General features: G+C 56.9%; 3 protein-coding genes across 3 annotated transcripts; 1 reads left to right on the forward strand and 2 right to left on the reverse strand.

The window, feature by feature from the left end:
* Positions 1–5113: 5113 nt before the first annotated feature.
* SLS55_007299 (uncharacterized protein) lies at positions 5114–6959 on the reverse strand (the record flags this gene model as incomplete). Its single annotated transcript, XM_066778719.1, has 6 exons — positions 5114–5411; positions 5511–5684; positions 5808–5972; positions 6030–6344; positions 6398–6649; positions 6703–6959. The coding sequence occupies 6 exons, from the start codon at positions 6957–6959 to the stop codon at positions 5114–5116; spliced, it is 1461 nt and encodes a 486-aa protein (XP_066631156.1).
* A 933-nt stretch (positions 6960–7892) lies between these two features.
* On the reverse strand, positions 7893–8807 carry clc1 (Clathrin light chain; the record flags this gene model as incomplete). The annotated part of the gene is made up of 3 exons (XM_066778720.1): positions 7893–8360; positions 8428–8690; positions 8768–8807. 3 exons carry the CDS (start codon positions 8805–8807, stop codon positions 7893–7895), a joined length of 771 nt encoding a protein of 256 aa, XP_066631157.1.
* Positions 8808–9210: 403 nt separating this feature from the next.
* SLS55_007301 (uncharacterized protein) lies at positions 9211–10771 on the forward strand (the record flags this gene model as incomplete). Its single annotated transcript, XM_066778721.1, has 5 exons — positions 9211–9308; positions 9364–9455; positions 9508–9566; positions 9616–9757; positions 9813–10771. The coding sequence occupies 5 exons, from the start codon at positions 9211–9213 to the stop codon at positions 10769–10771; spliced, it is 1350 nt and encodes a 449-aa protein (XP_066631158.1).
* Positions 10772–12432: the final 1661 nt, after the last annotated feature.

Here is a 12432-nt window from a genome sequence, read left to right on the forward strand (position 1 = left end):
CGAGCATGGTACCCCATCACGGGCGCGCATTTGGCTGATAGGAAAAATCGGACGGATTTCGGCTCGATACTGAGGCAAGCTACGTCGGTGGTCCTCGCCACTTCACCGACGTGGACGCAGTTCAGCGAGAGCACCGTTTCCCCATGAAACGCGACCGAAGGGGGTCTATTCGCTGACGCGTTGTAGCCTTCTCGGTTTCGCTCTCGAGCTTCCTCAATGGTCTGGTCGAAACGGTCGAGCGTGTGGCTGAAGTCTTTCGCCCATGATGGGAGGAGGCTCGAATTGACATACTTTCCGTCTCTGTACATGACGGAATAGCTTTTGTATAGTCGTTCTGATGATAGGAGAATGCGTTGGCTGAGTTTTCGATTGAGAGCCGTCATATCCAGCCCATAGTCCACGCCTATTAACCTTTCATCTCCTCTGAGTAGTCCAAGAAGCCCGTATATCTTGTCGCGAGGGTTTGTTGCTCGACGGTGGCCGAAGAAATGGACAAGTTGCAGTATCTCAAGGTTTGCTGAAGGAGCAAGGCTGCTGCGGACCGTGTTCAAAGTTTGGATTTCCCGCGAGAATAGCCTCAAAATCTCGTACGTAGGTTTGCCGTGGGTGGGGTATGAAAGGTAGCGGACTATCTTCTCATAGAGGGGCGCGCAGCAGCTAGATACGCCATGGTGATGTAACTGAGAAGCTGCCTTCACTATTGTCTCCCACTGTATCTCCAGGTGCCCACATACAAGTGTTTTCACATCGGGCAGCACCGTTTCTTGCACGGTCCATATACGTTCCCACCAAGGGCGCCGTATCAATGCCCATAGTGCTTGGATTGGCTCTACGAATCGGCGATGATCGGTGTTGTATGGCGATACGAGATACTCGAATCCGGGTATCTCATGCAAGTGTGGACCCTCTGCCAGAAATTCCAGGAGTTTGAATGCTTCCGACAGCCTTGGTTTCCGTCCATGCCATCCACACCACACTGAAGCATCCGGGATACGGCTGGAATCCCCGTACTCGTCAATTTCTCTTCTGGGCACGAAGCTGCGCTCCTTGCAGGCCCCATATGTGTCGAATGCACACCACTTGTCGATTTCTTCCCTTTTTTCTCCTATCCAAATTATCCCTCTTCTGCAGGTCTTGTAGATCTCGTCCATCATTTTGACCTGCGCTGACTTCTCGGCCTGATCTTCCTGGTTGATACAGAGGGCGTCAATCCACAATGTGCGTGACTCCTTATATTTCCGCAGGTAAGTCAGTGCAGAAAAGAGGTTGTCGGTGACCTGAACTGTCTCTCCTTCGCAAAGGATGTCTTTCTTTTTCAACGGATCGCCCCAATAGTAAGAGAGAGCTTCGAAGGTAGCGTTCGCTTTGCTCAACGAAACAACATCAATCGTAAGCCGTATTGGGTCGTCCAAAAATCCGGGCAGCAGATGGACAAGCCGGATCTGTCGATCTTGGATCGGAGTGAGATACCGGTAAGCAGTGCTTGCAGAAGGCCGATCAGATCCTCGGTCATTCGCTGGGTGCCTTCGATGGGCTAAGCCCGGCAATGGCTGTCCGTTGTAACTTTGCATTGTTTTTGGGGTCGACTGTTGTGAGATGTGTTGTCCTGAAGCGCTTGCGCCATGTGCTGGCTGGGTAGAGAACATACGAGGGACTTCCAGACGGAATGCGCGAGGGCCGTCAGCCTCACCAGCTGGCCCGCTTATCTACTTGGCGACCCCGCTCATGCATCAAATTAGTAAGCATTTTGGGCTTGTGAGGCTGAAGTTGCGCAAGTGGCAAGGGAAGAAGAAGACTGTATGTGGTGCAACCCATTAGCAACGATGACGTGGCATTGACAAGCCCCGGCTGCTCGTCCAACCATGAACCGCTGAGCATTTTGAATCATGGGTTTTCAACTCTCTCCCATATGCGCACTGCGAGACATTGAAGAACTGAAATACATTGCAGCGCAGTGTCGTCGGCCTTGCTCTGGGGCTCATTGAACTGCGCCTCAGCGTCTGGTATAAGAAAGGAGTGGACGCGGTCAATTACGCAAGAACGAAGTTAGTCTGGGTGCTACTGTAGACCGTATCGGGTAAGAGAAATGACTGAAGGGTTTCGAAATACGAAAGAGGCAAAGCTGAAACCGCTCGGCCTGCTCAAGTAGCGCAATAAAGACAAGGCGGCGCTAACGTGCGGTTCTCAAGGAGGAGAAAGATGGGTTAGTTGGTAGAATCTCCGGGTAGGTCGACTTTGGAGATGGGCAGTTGAATCGTGCGTATGGACTTGGTTGTCTGAAGTAGCCATAACCAAAATCAAGCATAGGTGGAAATAAGGTCTTATTTTTAGGCCTTTTTCTTTTCCATTGCAAGGCTGATCGGGCACTGGTGGCTATGCGGCTGTGTAGGGAGAATGGTGGACGTTGGTAGTCCACGATTTTGCCAGCACCATCGCGCGATGTATGTTTCAAGACACGAAAGACTGGCAAGGCAGCTTCTGCTACCCATGCACAGAGCTTCGATGGGCCCGCACGAAAATTAAGCTGCTCCAAAAGAGGATGGTCCACGCCGTTCGACGTTCAACATTGCTAGTTTCGGAAACGCACAGGCCAAAATTACACAGCATGATCAGCCTTGCGCCAACGGTCGAATGTTAAACCTTCCTGTTTGATCAGATAGGAATGACATCCCGCCATTCACTTAGGCGTGGGGCTGTGCAAGCGCTTGTGTGGCCGTCTTCCAGAAGTAGCCCGCACTGGCCTACTACGTAAAGCTTAATCCCGGGCCTTTGGCCGGTACTTCAACTATTCAAGCATCCATGGACGCTGGCAGTATGACAAGAGGGAAAATAGCAGAAAGAGCCAAGGAGAAGACTGGAGCGGTGATGCAAGTACCTGCGTTTGATCTAACCCCAGCAATCACGAGCTCTTAAGGGCCTTCCTGCCGCTGCTGAGTAGTATGAGGCCTCCTACAAATGTGCAGCACCTTCGGCCGAGAGCCGGCCTTTTCGGGCATTAGCAGTGTTCCTTACATTGCCCCAAAACATATTGGATCATAACGCGAGGCGAGAAATGAAGGAATAGTAGATAGTTGCGGTTGACTCGTTCGAAGCTGTGCTTGAATAGACACCGATTGCCCATTGAGATCTTTGGCACAAAAGCGGATAGGGGAGAAACTTGATGTCAAAGAGAAAGACGACTCAAGTATTGTGATTATTGCACTGTCAGTCGAAGCAAGCCTGCAGTGGATGAGCAGAGTCTATGGCGCGAGGCCTGTCAGCATGGGCCAAGGCAGAACCGCTCGTATTGGCCTACGCCCTAATGTAGGATGTGCGTACACAGCCAACCGGCAGTGCATCCCTCGGCACTTCTACCAGATTATATGTCGCACATATGTAGGCCCTGTTCCAGCATGTTGTCGACAATAAACAGCATACTGCTCGTGCTGAGGCATATCTCCATCAATTTGTCCTCTCCACCTCGACACTCGTTCTCAAGCAAACATTCCTTTGATCCAGACACCGAACTTCGGAAACATTAGCCTATATCCAAAGATGTCTACCGACATCATCGCACCCGTCGTCGCGCTGGTGGTCTTCCTCCTCACCACCATCTTCACCGCCTACAAAGCCCACCGCCACGGCACATGGATGTTCTGGTCCCTCATCCTAAGCGGAATCCGTACGGCCAACCCCTCACACCAACAACTCCCCAAACCCAACACTAACGCCGTCTCCCCCATAGTCCTCGTCACCAACTACGCCCTCCGCGCCGCCTGGTACAGCCAGCCCTCTCCCGACGCCGAGCCAGGCTACGTCCTCCTAACGCTCATCTTCAACTCGCACGTCGTCCCCCCTCCCCCCTCCCCATCCCAAACACACACACTAACCCGAAATTCCTCCTCTCAACAGCCTCGCCACGCTCTCCCTCACCCACACCCTCTTCACCCTCTTCGTCCGCCTCGTCTGGCACGCCTCCCCGCCCGCCCTCCTCGCCGGCCGCACCCCCCTCCTCTTCCACCCGCGCCACGGCTTCCGCTGGATGAATGGCGCCCTCGTCATTACCTCGCTCCTGCAATGCGTGCCCTCCCTTCTCATTGTCTGGGCGGGGCTGGTCGCGCAGACGGTCTTGCTCTTCGTCTTTCTCGGCTTCGTCCTGAGGTTCAAATCAATCGCGCTTCCCAGCAAGGACGTTGTGGACACGGCGAAGGAGCGGAAGTGTTTGATGGGCGTAGGCGTCGTCGGGGGCGTGTTGACGGCGCGGTCGGTTTTGATCTGGGCGTGGATCTTGCTGGGGTGGACGGACTCGTTTGTTGTTGTGTTTGGTTGGGATGCGTTGCCCGTTTTTGGTGGGTGCTCTTCTTCTTTTCCTTTTTCTTTTTCTGCTCTATCTCTCTCCCTCCACCCTCCAGCAAAGGACATTTTCGAGTTGGAAAGAGAGAGAAAGAAAAAAGGGAACAACTTTGCTAAACAAATGGCGCCCGCACAGTCTGCTTCGTCCTCTTCAACTGCTACCACCCGAGCGCTTACCTGCCCGCCAACTTCACGCGTTTCCGACGCGACAAGGATTCCGCCCTCGCGTCGAAAAATGCCGATGCTAGGGTTGCGGAGCTGACGCGGGATGCGTATCTCGCTGCCAATGCGAGCGATGCCAATGGGAGGCCGATGAACATGGCGTAGAGGGTGGTAGTATAGGGCGTTGATTTGCGGGTCGGGTAAGGCGCATAGGGTTTTAGGGATGTCATCTGGAAATGGAATTGCCATGACGGTGCAATGGGAAGTCATCATCCCCCACGCTTACTTGCCTCTTGATGCGGTCCCGAAGTTTTGTTTGCACATGAGTTTTCGTGAGCCTGAACGGATCCTCGTAGTTTTGCCACCCGCCGGTTTTTGCTGATGTTTCGCTGAGGGCAATTTCGAGACTTTCCTTGTCTTTCTGGAGTCGAAGGATACCAGGAAAGTGTCCGGCGGGAGCCACTTTCGGGACGGACACAGACATGTGATGCAGGCCCATTGCCGCAAAATTTGACCTGATATCACTCTAAAACAGCACAAGCCCAGTCTAGACAGCCAGACTCTCACTTAGCACTTCTACACCCCATCTAGGCGATTCCACCCAGACCCCACCACTCACTCACAACCGTCCCTGCACCCTAATCTCCAACGTCCTCAGCGGCACATACAGCAACCCAGCCAACACGAACGCAACCTCGAACCCAATATCTCCCGTGTACTCGGCAATCGGCCCGGTGTACCACGTCGCCGCCATGCACGGAATGACCAGCCCGAAGGAGGCGACGCCGGCAGTGATGGCCGCGAGACCGGCCGGAAGCTTCGCGGCATCCTTCCAGATATCCCTGTCGTACGAGGTCGAATCGCCCTTGCGGAAGTGGAGATGCTCGACGATGACGATCGCAGCGAAAGCGGCGGGCCTACATCCCGTCCCCCCACACGTCAACAACCGCACACAACACAAAAAAGCGAGAGAGAGAGAGAGAGAGAGAGAGAGAGAGAGAGAGCGCATAACATACCAATACGACACGACCCCCAAGAAATTCTCCAACGAGTCGAAAAAATCATTAGCAGCAGCGATGGCGACGGGGATCATGACAGCAGTCGTAACGACGGAAAACAGCACGCGCGAGACGTGCGCGAACCACGGGACGACGATCTGCCAGTTGAGCGTGACCGTGTACATGGAGGCGCTGACGTTGCCCGTCAGCGAAAAGGCCAGCAGCACCGCGACCAGCTTGCCGAAGCCGCCCGCCGGCCGCAGCATCGCCTCCAGCACCCCGCCCGTCGAGAAGCGCGCGTGCCCGTCCGCCCACGCCGGCACGTTGGGGACCGCGCCGCCGATTGCCGCGCCGAGGATCTGTTTGGAGGGAGTGTCAGTTTGGGGGATGTTGATGGGAGGGATGGACGGGGTGGAACGGACCATGAGCAGGATTGTGGACAGGTTCTGTGCCAGGTAAGGGTAAAGGAACATCCGGGTGCTGCGGCGGGGCTTAGCATGCGGCCATGTACTCGACATGTGTCTGGCGTGGGCTTACGCTGGAGCGGTGGATTTGTAGTAGACGGAGTAATCGGACATCAGGCCGGCAAAGGCGATGGAGAAGCCGGCGATCAAGCATCCGAAGCTCAGGATCATGGGCGCATCCGCAGGCTCGGCCTCGACCTGTTGGGAGAGATGCTTCCCTCCGCAGCCGGTCATGATGATGAAGCAGATCAGGACGCCGAGCCACGACCATCGGTTGTAGACGTGGATGACCTTGTAGCCGCAGAAAGACATGAAGAGCCCTACGACGAACGTCAGGACGATGCCGAGGGCGACTGAGATTCGTCCGTCTGAAACGGCAGAGAGGGTTCTGGTGGATGTCAGGACCAGAGCATGGGCAGTGTGGATTTCCGTTGGACTTACTGCCCCGCAACTATTCCCGCAATAACGGTGAAACCGACCACGGTCATCATGTTCAAGATGACGACGATGGTGACGGGAAAGAAACCAAAGGAATAACGTGCTTGGATCATCTGGCGCATGCCGGTCTGCGGGCCTAGGACGTTCATGTAGGCGGTGGGCATGTAGCACAGAAGGCTGAAGAAGATGATGGTGAGAGACGTGTCTCGTAGACTGAGGCCGTAGCTCAGTGTACCGAGCATGCCTGTGATGATGCTGCAAGGATCCAGTCAGAACAAGACGGCTTCTGCTCGGTGAAATCGACTTACGGCAGCAGGTTGACAAGCATGCTCAGCCAGAGGAAAAAGACATTGTGGTACTGAGTCTTGGTCTGGTCCTTCTCCGGCACCGGCGCAATCCCACGCACCTCGACGCCCCAAGAAGTCAGCCGTCGCAGCAGACTCGTGGTGTTCTGATGGCGCTTGGAGGGCTGGTTGGTGTCGTACACGGCCGCGTCGTTCTCCACATCTTGACCCATTGCCGTCTCCGGGTTGGCCGCCGTCCGGGGCTCCAGGTCATCCCTCATCTTGCTTAAAACGGCAAAGATTACAGTGTGGGGAACAGAGCAGAAAGGGACCGTGGACACGAGCCGAAATTTTTTGCTCGCAGGACAAAGGCGAGTGGCGAGTAAGCAGCAGAGCTGAAAAGAACGAAACGTTACGCAAAGAGCGGACTCGGATCCAGAAGCTTGAAACAACTATAGTGAAGGGCAGGAGCAAAAGAGTCACCGCGTGTGGCCCGGAAGAAAAGATAGAAGGGAAAGGAAAGCGGCGTCGGCCTTAGTGCCTGAGTCATGGCGGATGGCGACCCGGCGGAGCTCCGTGGGCGCCACTCCGGCTGCACTCTCTCCATCCCGAGCGGAACCCTCCGCTCCACCGTGACAGTCGGCGCCGATGCCGATAGCGGGGAAGCTGCCGATGCACGAGGATGAGCAGTGGTGTTGGTAGGAGATGTAAGGTTGAGGGGTCAAGAAATCGAAACTAAAACGGCAGGCACCCGCACTACCTTGGTTGCCCTGCATGCCGATTCCACCGTAATCTTGTGCAGCATCTATCCTTGCCAATTCACAATCACTCACAAATCTAAGAGCAGGACTGAATTTATAAATGTGAGCTCTGCTCCCCATCAATTGGGCTGTTCAAGAGGAATTAAATCTGGTCTTATTCGAACAAAAAGAGTTGAGGCATAGATCATAAAGTATCATAACGGTCAGAGGCGGTAAAGCGGTAAGACGAATTTTGCTTATTACCTCTATCCCCATAAACCATTCAAATCATGATTCGCTGATCCGCCGCACCGGGAGAAGACGCAAGCACCAGTCACTTTTCCCACGCCCTAGGACCCAATCATCCGAATGGTCGTGTATGATACAAAACGCAGAGAGAGAGAGAGAAGATACGCATGACCCGGGAGATCTGCATACCTAGCCGTAGCTGAAGCGCAGACATTCCAGGGGTATCTAGTAGCCGGTTGCGCCAGGCGCCTTCTCGTCCTTCCGCAAGCTGAGCAGCAGTTCCCTGAACTTCTGCTTCTCGCTGCCGCTGCCACCGCCGCGCGCACCCTTGCCGCTCAGGTCGACGAGCTTCGCAATGCGTTCCCAGCTGGTGCCGCCCGCCGTGGTGTCGTCCCTGCTGTTCAGGAACTCCTCCTCTTCCTTGCGGGTCTGCGCAATGCCCTTCTCCTTCTTGTTGTTGTAGTTGTCGTAGAAGTCGTCAATGGCCTCGTGCGCCGACTTGACCGTCGCCTGCTTCTTCTCGTCCGAGATCTGGTCGCGGTGCTGGATGGCAAGGTCGCGGCGCTCACGCCATTCGCGGATGACCTCGGGCTCGGGCTCGTCCGAGACGGCGGGTGCAAACGACGAGGGCTGGGGCGCGCCGGGGAGGAAGGGAGCAGTGCTGCCGGTAATGGTGCCACCAGGAGCCATGTGCTACGTGCGCTCGTCAGTATATGCACTATTGTCGCGCAGTTGGGTAGCGATGGTGCAGAACACTAACCTCGTTGGACGTGTCTATCGCAGGGAAAGAGCTCTCAAAGCCGGACATCTCTTGTTGGTCATCGATGGCGGGGAAATCGCCGCCGCCGCCGCCCAGAAGGTCGTCATCGCCGGCATCTTCGACAGTAGCAGCGTTGTCGGCGGGTGCTGCGAACTGGTCGGCATCCTCGCCTAGTAGTGCGCGCTCGCGGCTGAGGAAGTCGCCCTCGTCTGCGGCGCCGCCAACGAGGTCGAAGTCGGCATCACCGCGGGCCTCGGTCTGGCCTGGCAGATTGCATGTCAGCGCATGTCTGGGACAACCAATTCGTGCATCCACTCAGGGACATGCAAGTGGTATTTACCGGCATCGATCTCATCCAGCGACGGAAACCTGTCGGCCATGGCGGCGAAGTGTGTGGAGCGGGAGCGGGTCGGGGTGATGGAAGAGTGCGGCTACGGGAGCGGGATCGCGGTTGGGCTATTAGCGGTTGTGGTGTTCAGGTTGACATGCAGCGGAGCTCCAAGCTGGCCTGGCCGCACAGGAGAGCGCACTGGCAACGTTGGCTCGACACCCACACCCGTGACGCGCAGGCTTGGCGCCCGCCCGGAGCGGAACAATTGCCCCGGCCATTTGTGACGCCGCGAGCTGCAGCACCTAGCTTCGCCAGCAAACCTGACCTCAACGCAGTGCTCTCCTGCCCGCCACGCCCGTCGAGTCTGCCCGGCGACACTGCGCGAGCTGTAGAACGTTTGAGTGAACCGTGCCGCCCGCATAGCGCGCTGCTGCTGCTGCACCTAAGCCAACATGGCATACACCGACGACGCCGTCCAGGCAAAGCTGTCGGCCCTCAATGAGACGCAGGAGGGCATCGTCACCGTCGCCCAATGGATCATGTTCCATAGGTACCGCGTACATGCATGCTTGCTCCCGCGACTCCCCGCTCACCGAAGCTCACAGGCGCCATGCCGACCGTACCGCCCAGCTCTGGATGCAACGCCTGAAGGACTCCGCCCCGAACAAGCGCCTCAGCTTGATCTACCTAGCCAACGGTATGCCCCGAGCCCGTGCCGTACCCAGATCCGACTATCTAACTATTTGCAGAGGTTGTCCAGCAGTCCAAGGCGCGCAAGAAGACCGAGTTTGTCGCCGCTTTCTCGCCGGTTAGTACTTGCATCCGCAGCGCACGCGACCACAGCTGACGGTCCGCAGATCATCGCCGAGTCGACCTCCGCTGCGTACAAGGGAGCTCCTTACGACATCCAGCAGAAGCTGCGGCGCGTCATTGAGGTCTGGCGTCAGAGGGTCATCTTCGAACCCCCGGTCCAGGACCACATTGAGAGGAATTTGGACGGTTGGTCCACCCCACCAGGGACTCTACCAGAACACAAGCTAACACCCGTCTTTAGAGCTGGACAAGACCCGCGCTCCTGGCAAGAAGGCCACTCTTGGCGGTTCGCTCTTCTCGAGCGGCTCCTCAGTCCCGCAAGAGCTGCAGCCCCTCGTGCCCCTCCAAACCGCCCTCACCAAGGCCGACAATGCCTCCAAGTCCAACGTCACGCACGCCTACAATGAATACGACAAGCTGATCGACCCGGCCAATCCTGTTCCGACGCCGCCCGTCCACGCCGCCCGCCTGTCACAAGTCCTCAAGAACCTCGCGAGCGCCGAAAGTGCCGTCGCCGAGAGCATAAAGTCGCGCCGGGAACTGATCACGGCCATGGAGAAGATGCTCGAGGGCCACAAGGCGACGCTCTCCAAGGACGAAGCCGCGCACCAGGAGCTCGACACGCGCCGCACCGGCATCGAGACCAAGAAGCGCGAGGTCGAGGACGCCATCATGCGCGGCCTGTCGACAGAACAGCCTCAAGTGCCCACCGGCCCCGCCGCCAACGACCCCCGCCGCCGCCTCCCCACCGCCGTCGCGTCGACCGACAACGCCAACGGCGGCTTGCTGGACGAGCCCCAGCGCCCGGACGTCGAGGGCCTCACCCCACCCCCCGTCGAGTCCATCACCCCGGTCGGCACGCCCCCTCCCGCACTCGCCGCGCCCACCACCACCGGCGCGACGGCCGGCTTCGTCCCGGAGCTGCCGCCCAGCCACGACGAGCCGGCCCCCGGCCCCGCCGCCCTCGAGGCCCTCGCCGCCACCGCCAACATCCTGCCGCAGAAGACCCAGCGCGACGACAGCGGCGACGACGACAACGGCGGCCAGGCCAACGGCTACGAAGGAGGCTACTACCCCGGCGCCGCCAAGAAGAGGAGGGTCGGGAGCGGGGTCGCGGAGCAGGATTTCGCCGACTTCGCGACGGGTGATGCGTACGATGGCATCGATGCCGATGTCGCGGACATGCTGAGGAGGGACTAAGGTTCGTGCGAGGGAGAAGACAAAAAACACTTTGATGTCCAGTGTAGAGCGAGGTGAACGAGGGTCCGTGGACAGAGGGACGGACTGAGCGGGTGGGCGGAGGGGGGGAAAGCATCAGGCCAACAACCGACGAGGAGAGAGACTCAGGGGGGGAAGAAACTTAGCTTCGACGATGATGATAAGGACTTGTTTGTTTTTTGCTTTTCGGCAACGAGTCGCCGAACTGGGGGTGGGGACGTGTTAGAATGGAAAAAGCGGCAAAAGAGAGAGAGATTATCAGGGCCCCAGCAAAACAACATCATCAACATCATACTACAACAGGAAAACAAACACCAAATTTTAAGCGCGCTAAACGCTCCAAAAACCGACAATCTTTACCCAACCGGAGATCGTTCGGCACTTCTAGCGCCGGCGACATGTCATCGGTTTGAGTCGTGCTGCTGCCATGACTTTTTCCTCGGAGGGGCGGGCGGAGAGTGGGGGGGCGCCAATAATTATCTCTTTTCCCTCCCCCCTCTCTCTTCGCCGATGATGACGATGACGACGATGACGATAACGATGATGATGAATTCGATTATCGTGAGGCGAGCGGGCAGACGGGGGCGAACGAACCCAAGAAAAGGGGGAGGAAGAGATGATGAGGCCTCCCCTCTTCCCCTCCCCTCCACTACCAAAAGTGAACCTTGCTAAGGGGGGAGAAGGAGTTAGTGAGTGGTGGATGGCCTGCAAGCAGGCGGACAGGCAGGCAACGACGAACTACTCGCTCTCTCTCTCTCTCTCTCGTGGGGTCAAGCCGAACACCTTGTTGTTGCTGTACCATCTTATCATTCTATATCGCGTAGGTAAGCAGGCAGGCAGGTATCGAGCGGCAGCCAGCCAGCCAGCCTTATCTTGCCACCAATTCACTTTCTCCTCTCCAGCTGGCGCTCAGGGGGCAGGACGAAGGACCGTAGTTAGTCGAGCTTGACGGTTTCGTTGCGTGTCGCGTAGCCCACCACCACCACCAACATCATCTCATCAACTCCGATACCCCCCGCGCGCGCGCGCGCACAACTCCTGCGTGGTTTGCAGTATGTAGTGATGATAAGCCAACGCCCATCGTCTCGCCCTAGGTAGGCCGTAAGCGCTGCCCTGTTGTTGTTGAACAGTACCAGACGCCCCCTCCCCCTCCTCCCCCGACGTCGGTATGAGTAATCAACCAGCATATCATCTTCCCGCACGACGCCCATCCATCAATCAATCAATCAAAACACATACACACATACACGCACAAATGGCATCACATAACAATCTCAAACCCCCGCACGTCATGCCGCCGGGCGCTCATACATACTCCACACATCCATCCGCCCTCGGACTCGGCACCACCGGCACGGCAAAGGCGAGGGAGAGGGAGCGGAACGGAAAAGTGTTCCGAGATAGGGATGTGGCGATAATCGCCACACCCGCCACTTTACCAGCGATGTGGTACGAAACAGTAGTGGCGTGTTCGTCACAATAAGGGAAAGAGAAAAAAAGGCTTCCCTACATAGTTGCGCGGAAGGATACCGGAAAGGGTAGTCCTCGCCTGCGCGAGGTGGGTTAGCATTGGCGAGATCGCTTCATCAACGTTTAACTCTGTGATGATGATGTGTATTGATGATGCATTGATATATATCTTT

The sequence above is a fragment of the Diplodia seriata genome (genome assembly GCF_021436955.1).
Source record: "Diplodia seriata strain FDS-637 chromosome Unknown scaffold_7, whole genome shotgun sequence".
Lineage (NCBI taxonomy): Eukaryota > Fungi > Ascomycota > Dothideomycetes > Botryosphaeriales > Botryosphaeriaceae > Diplodia > Diplodia seriata.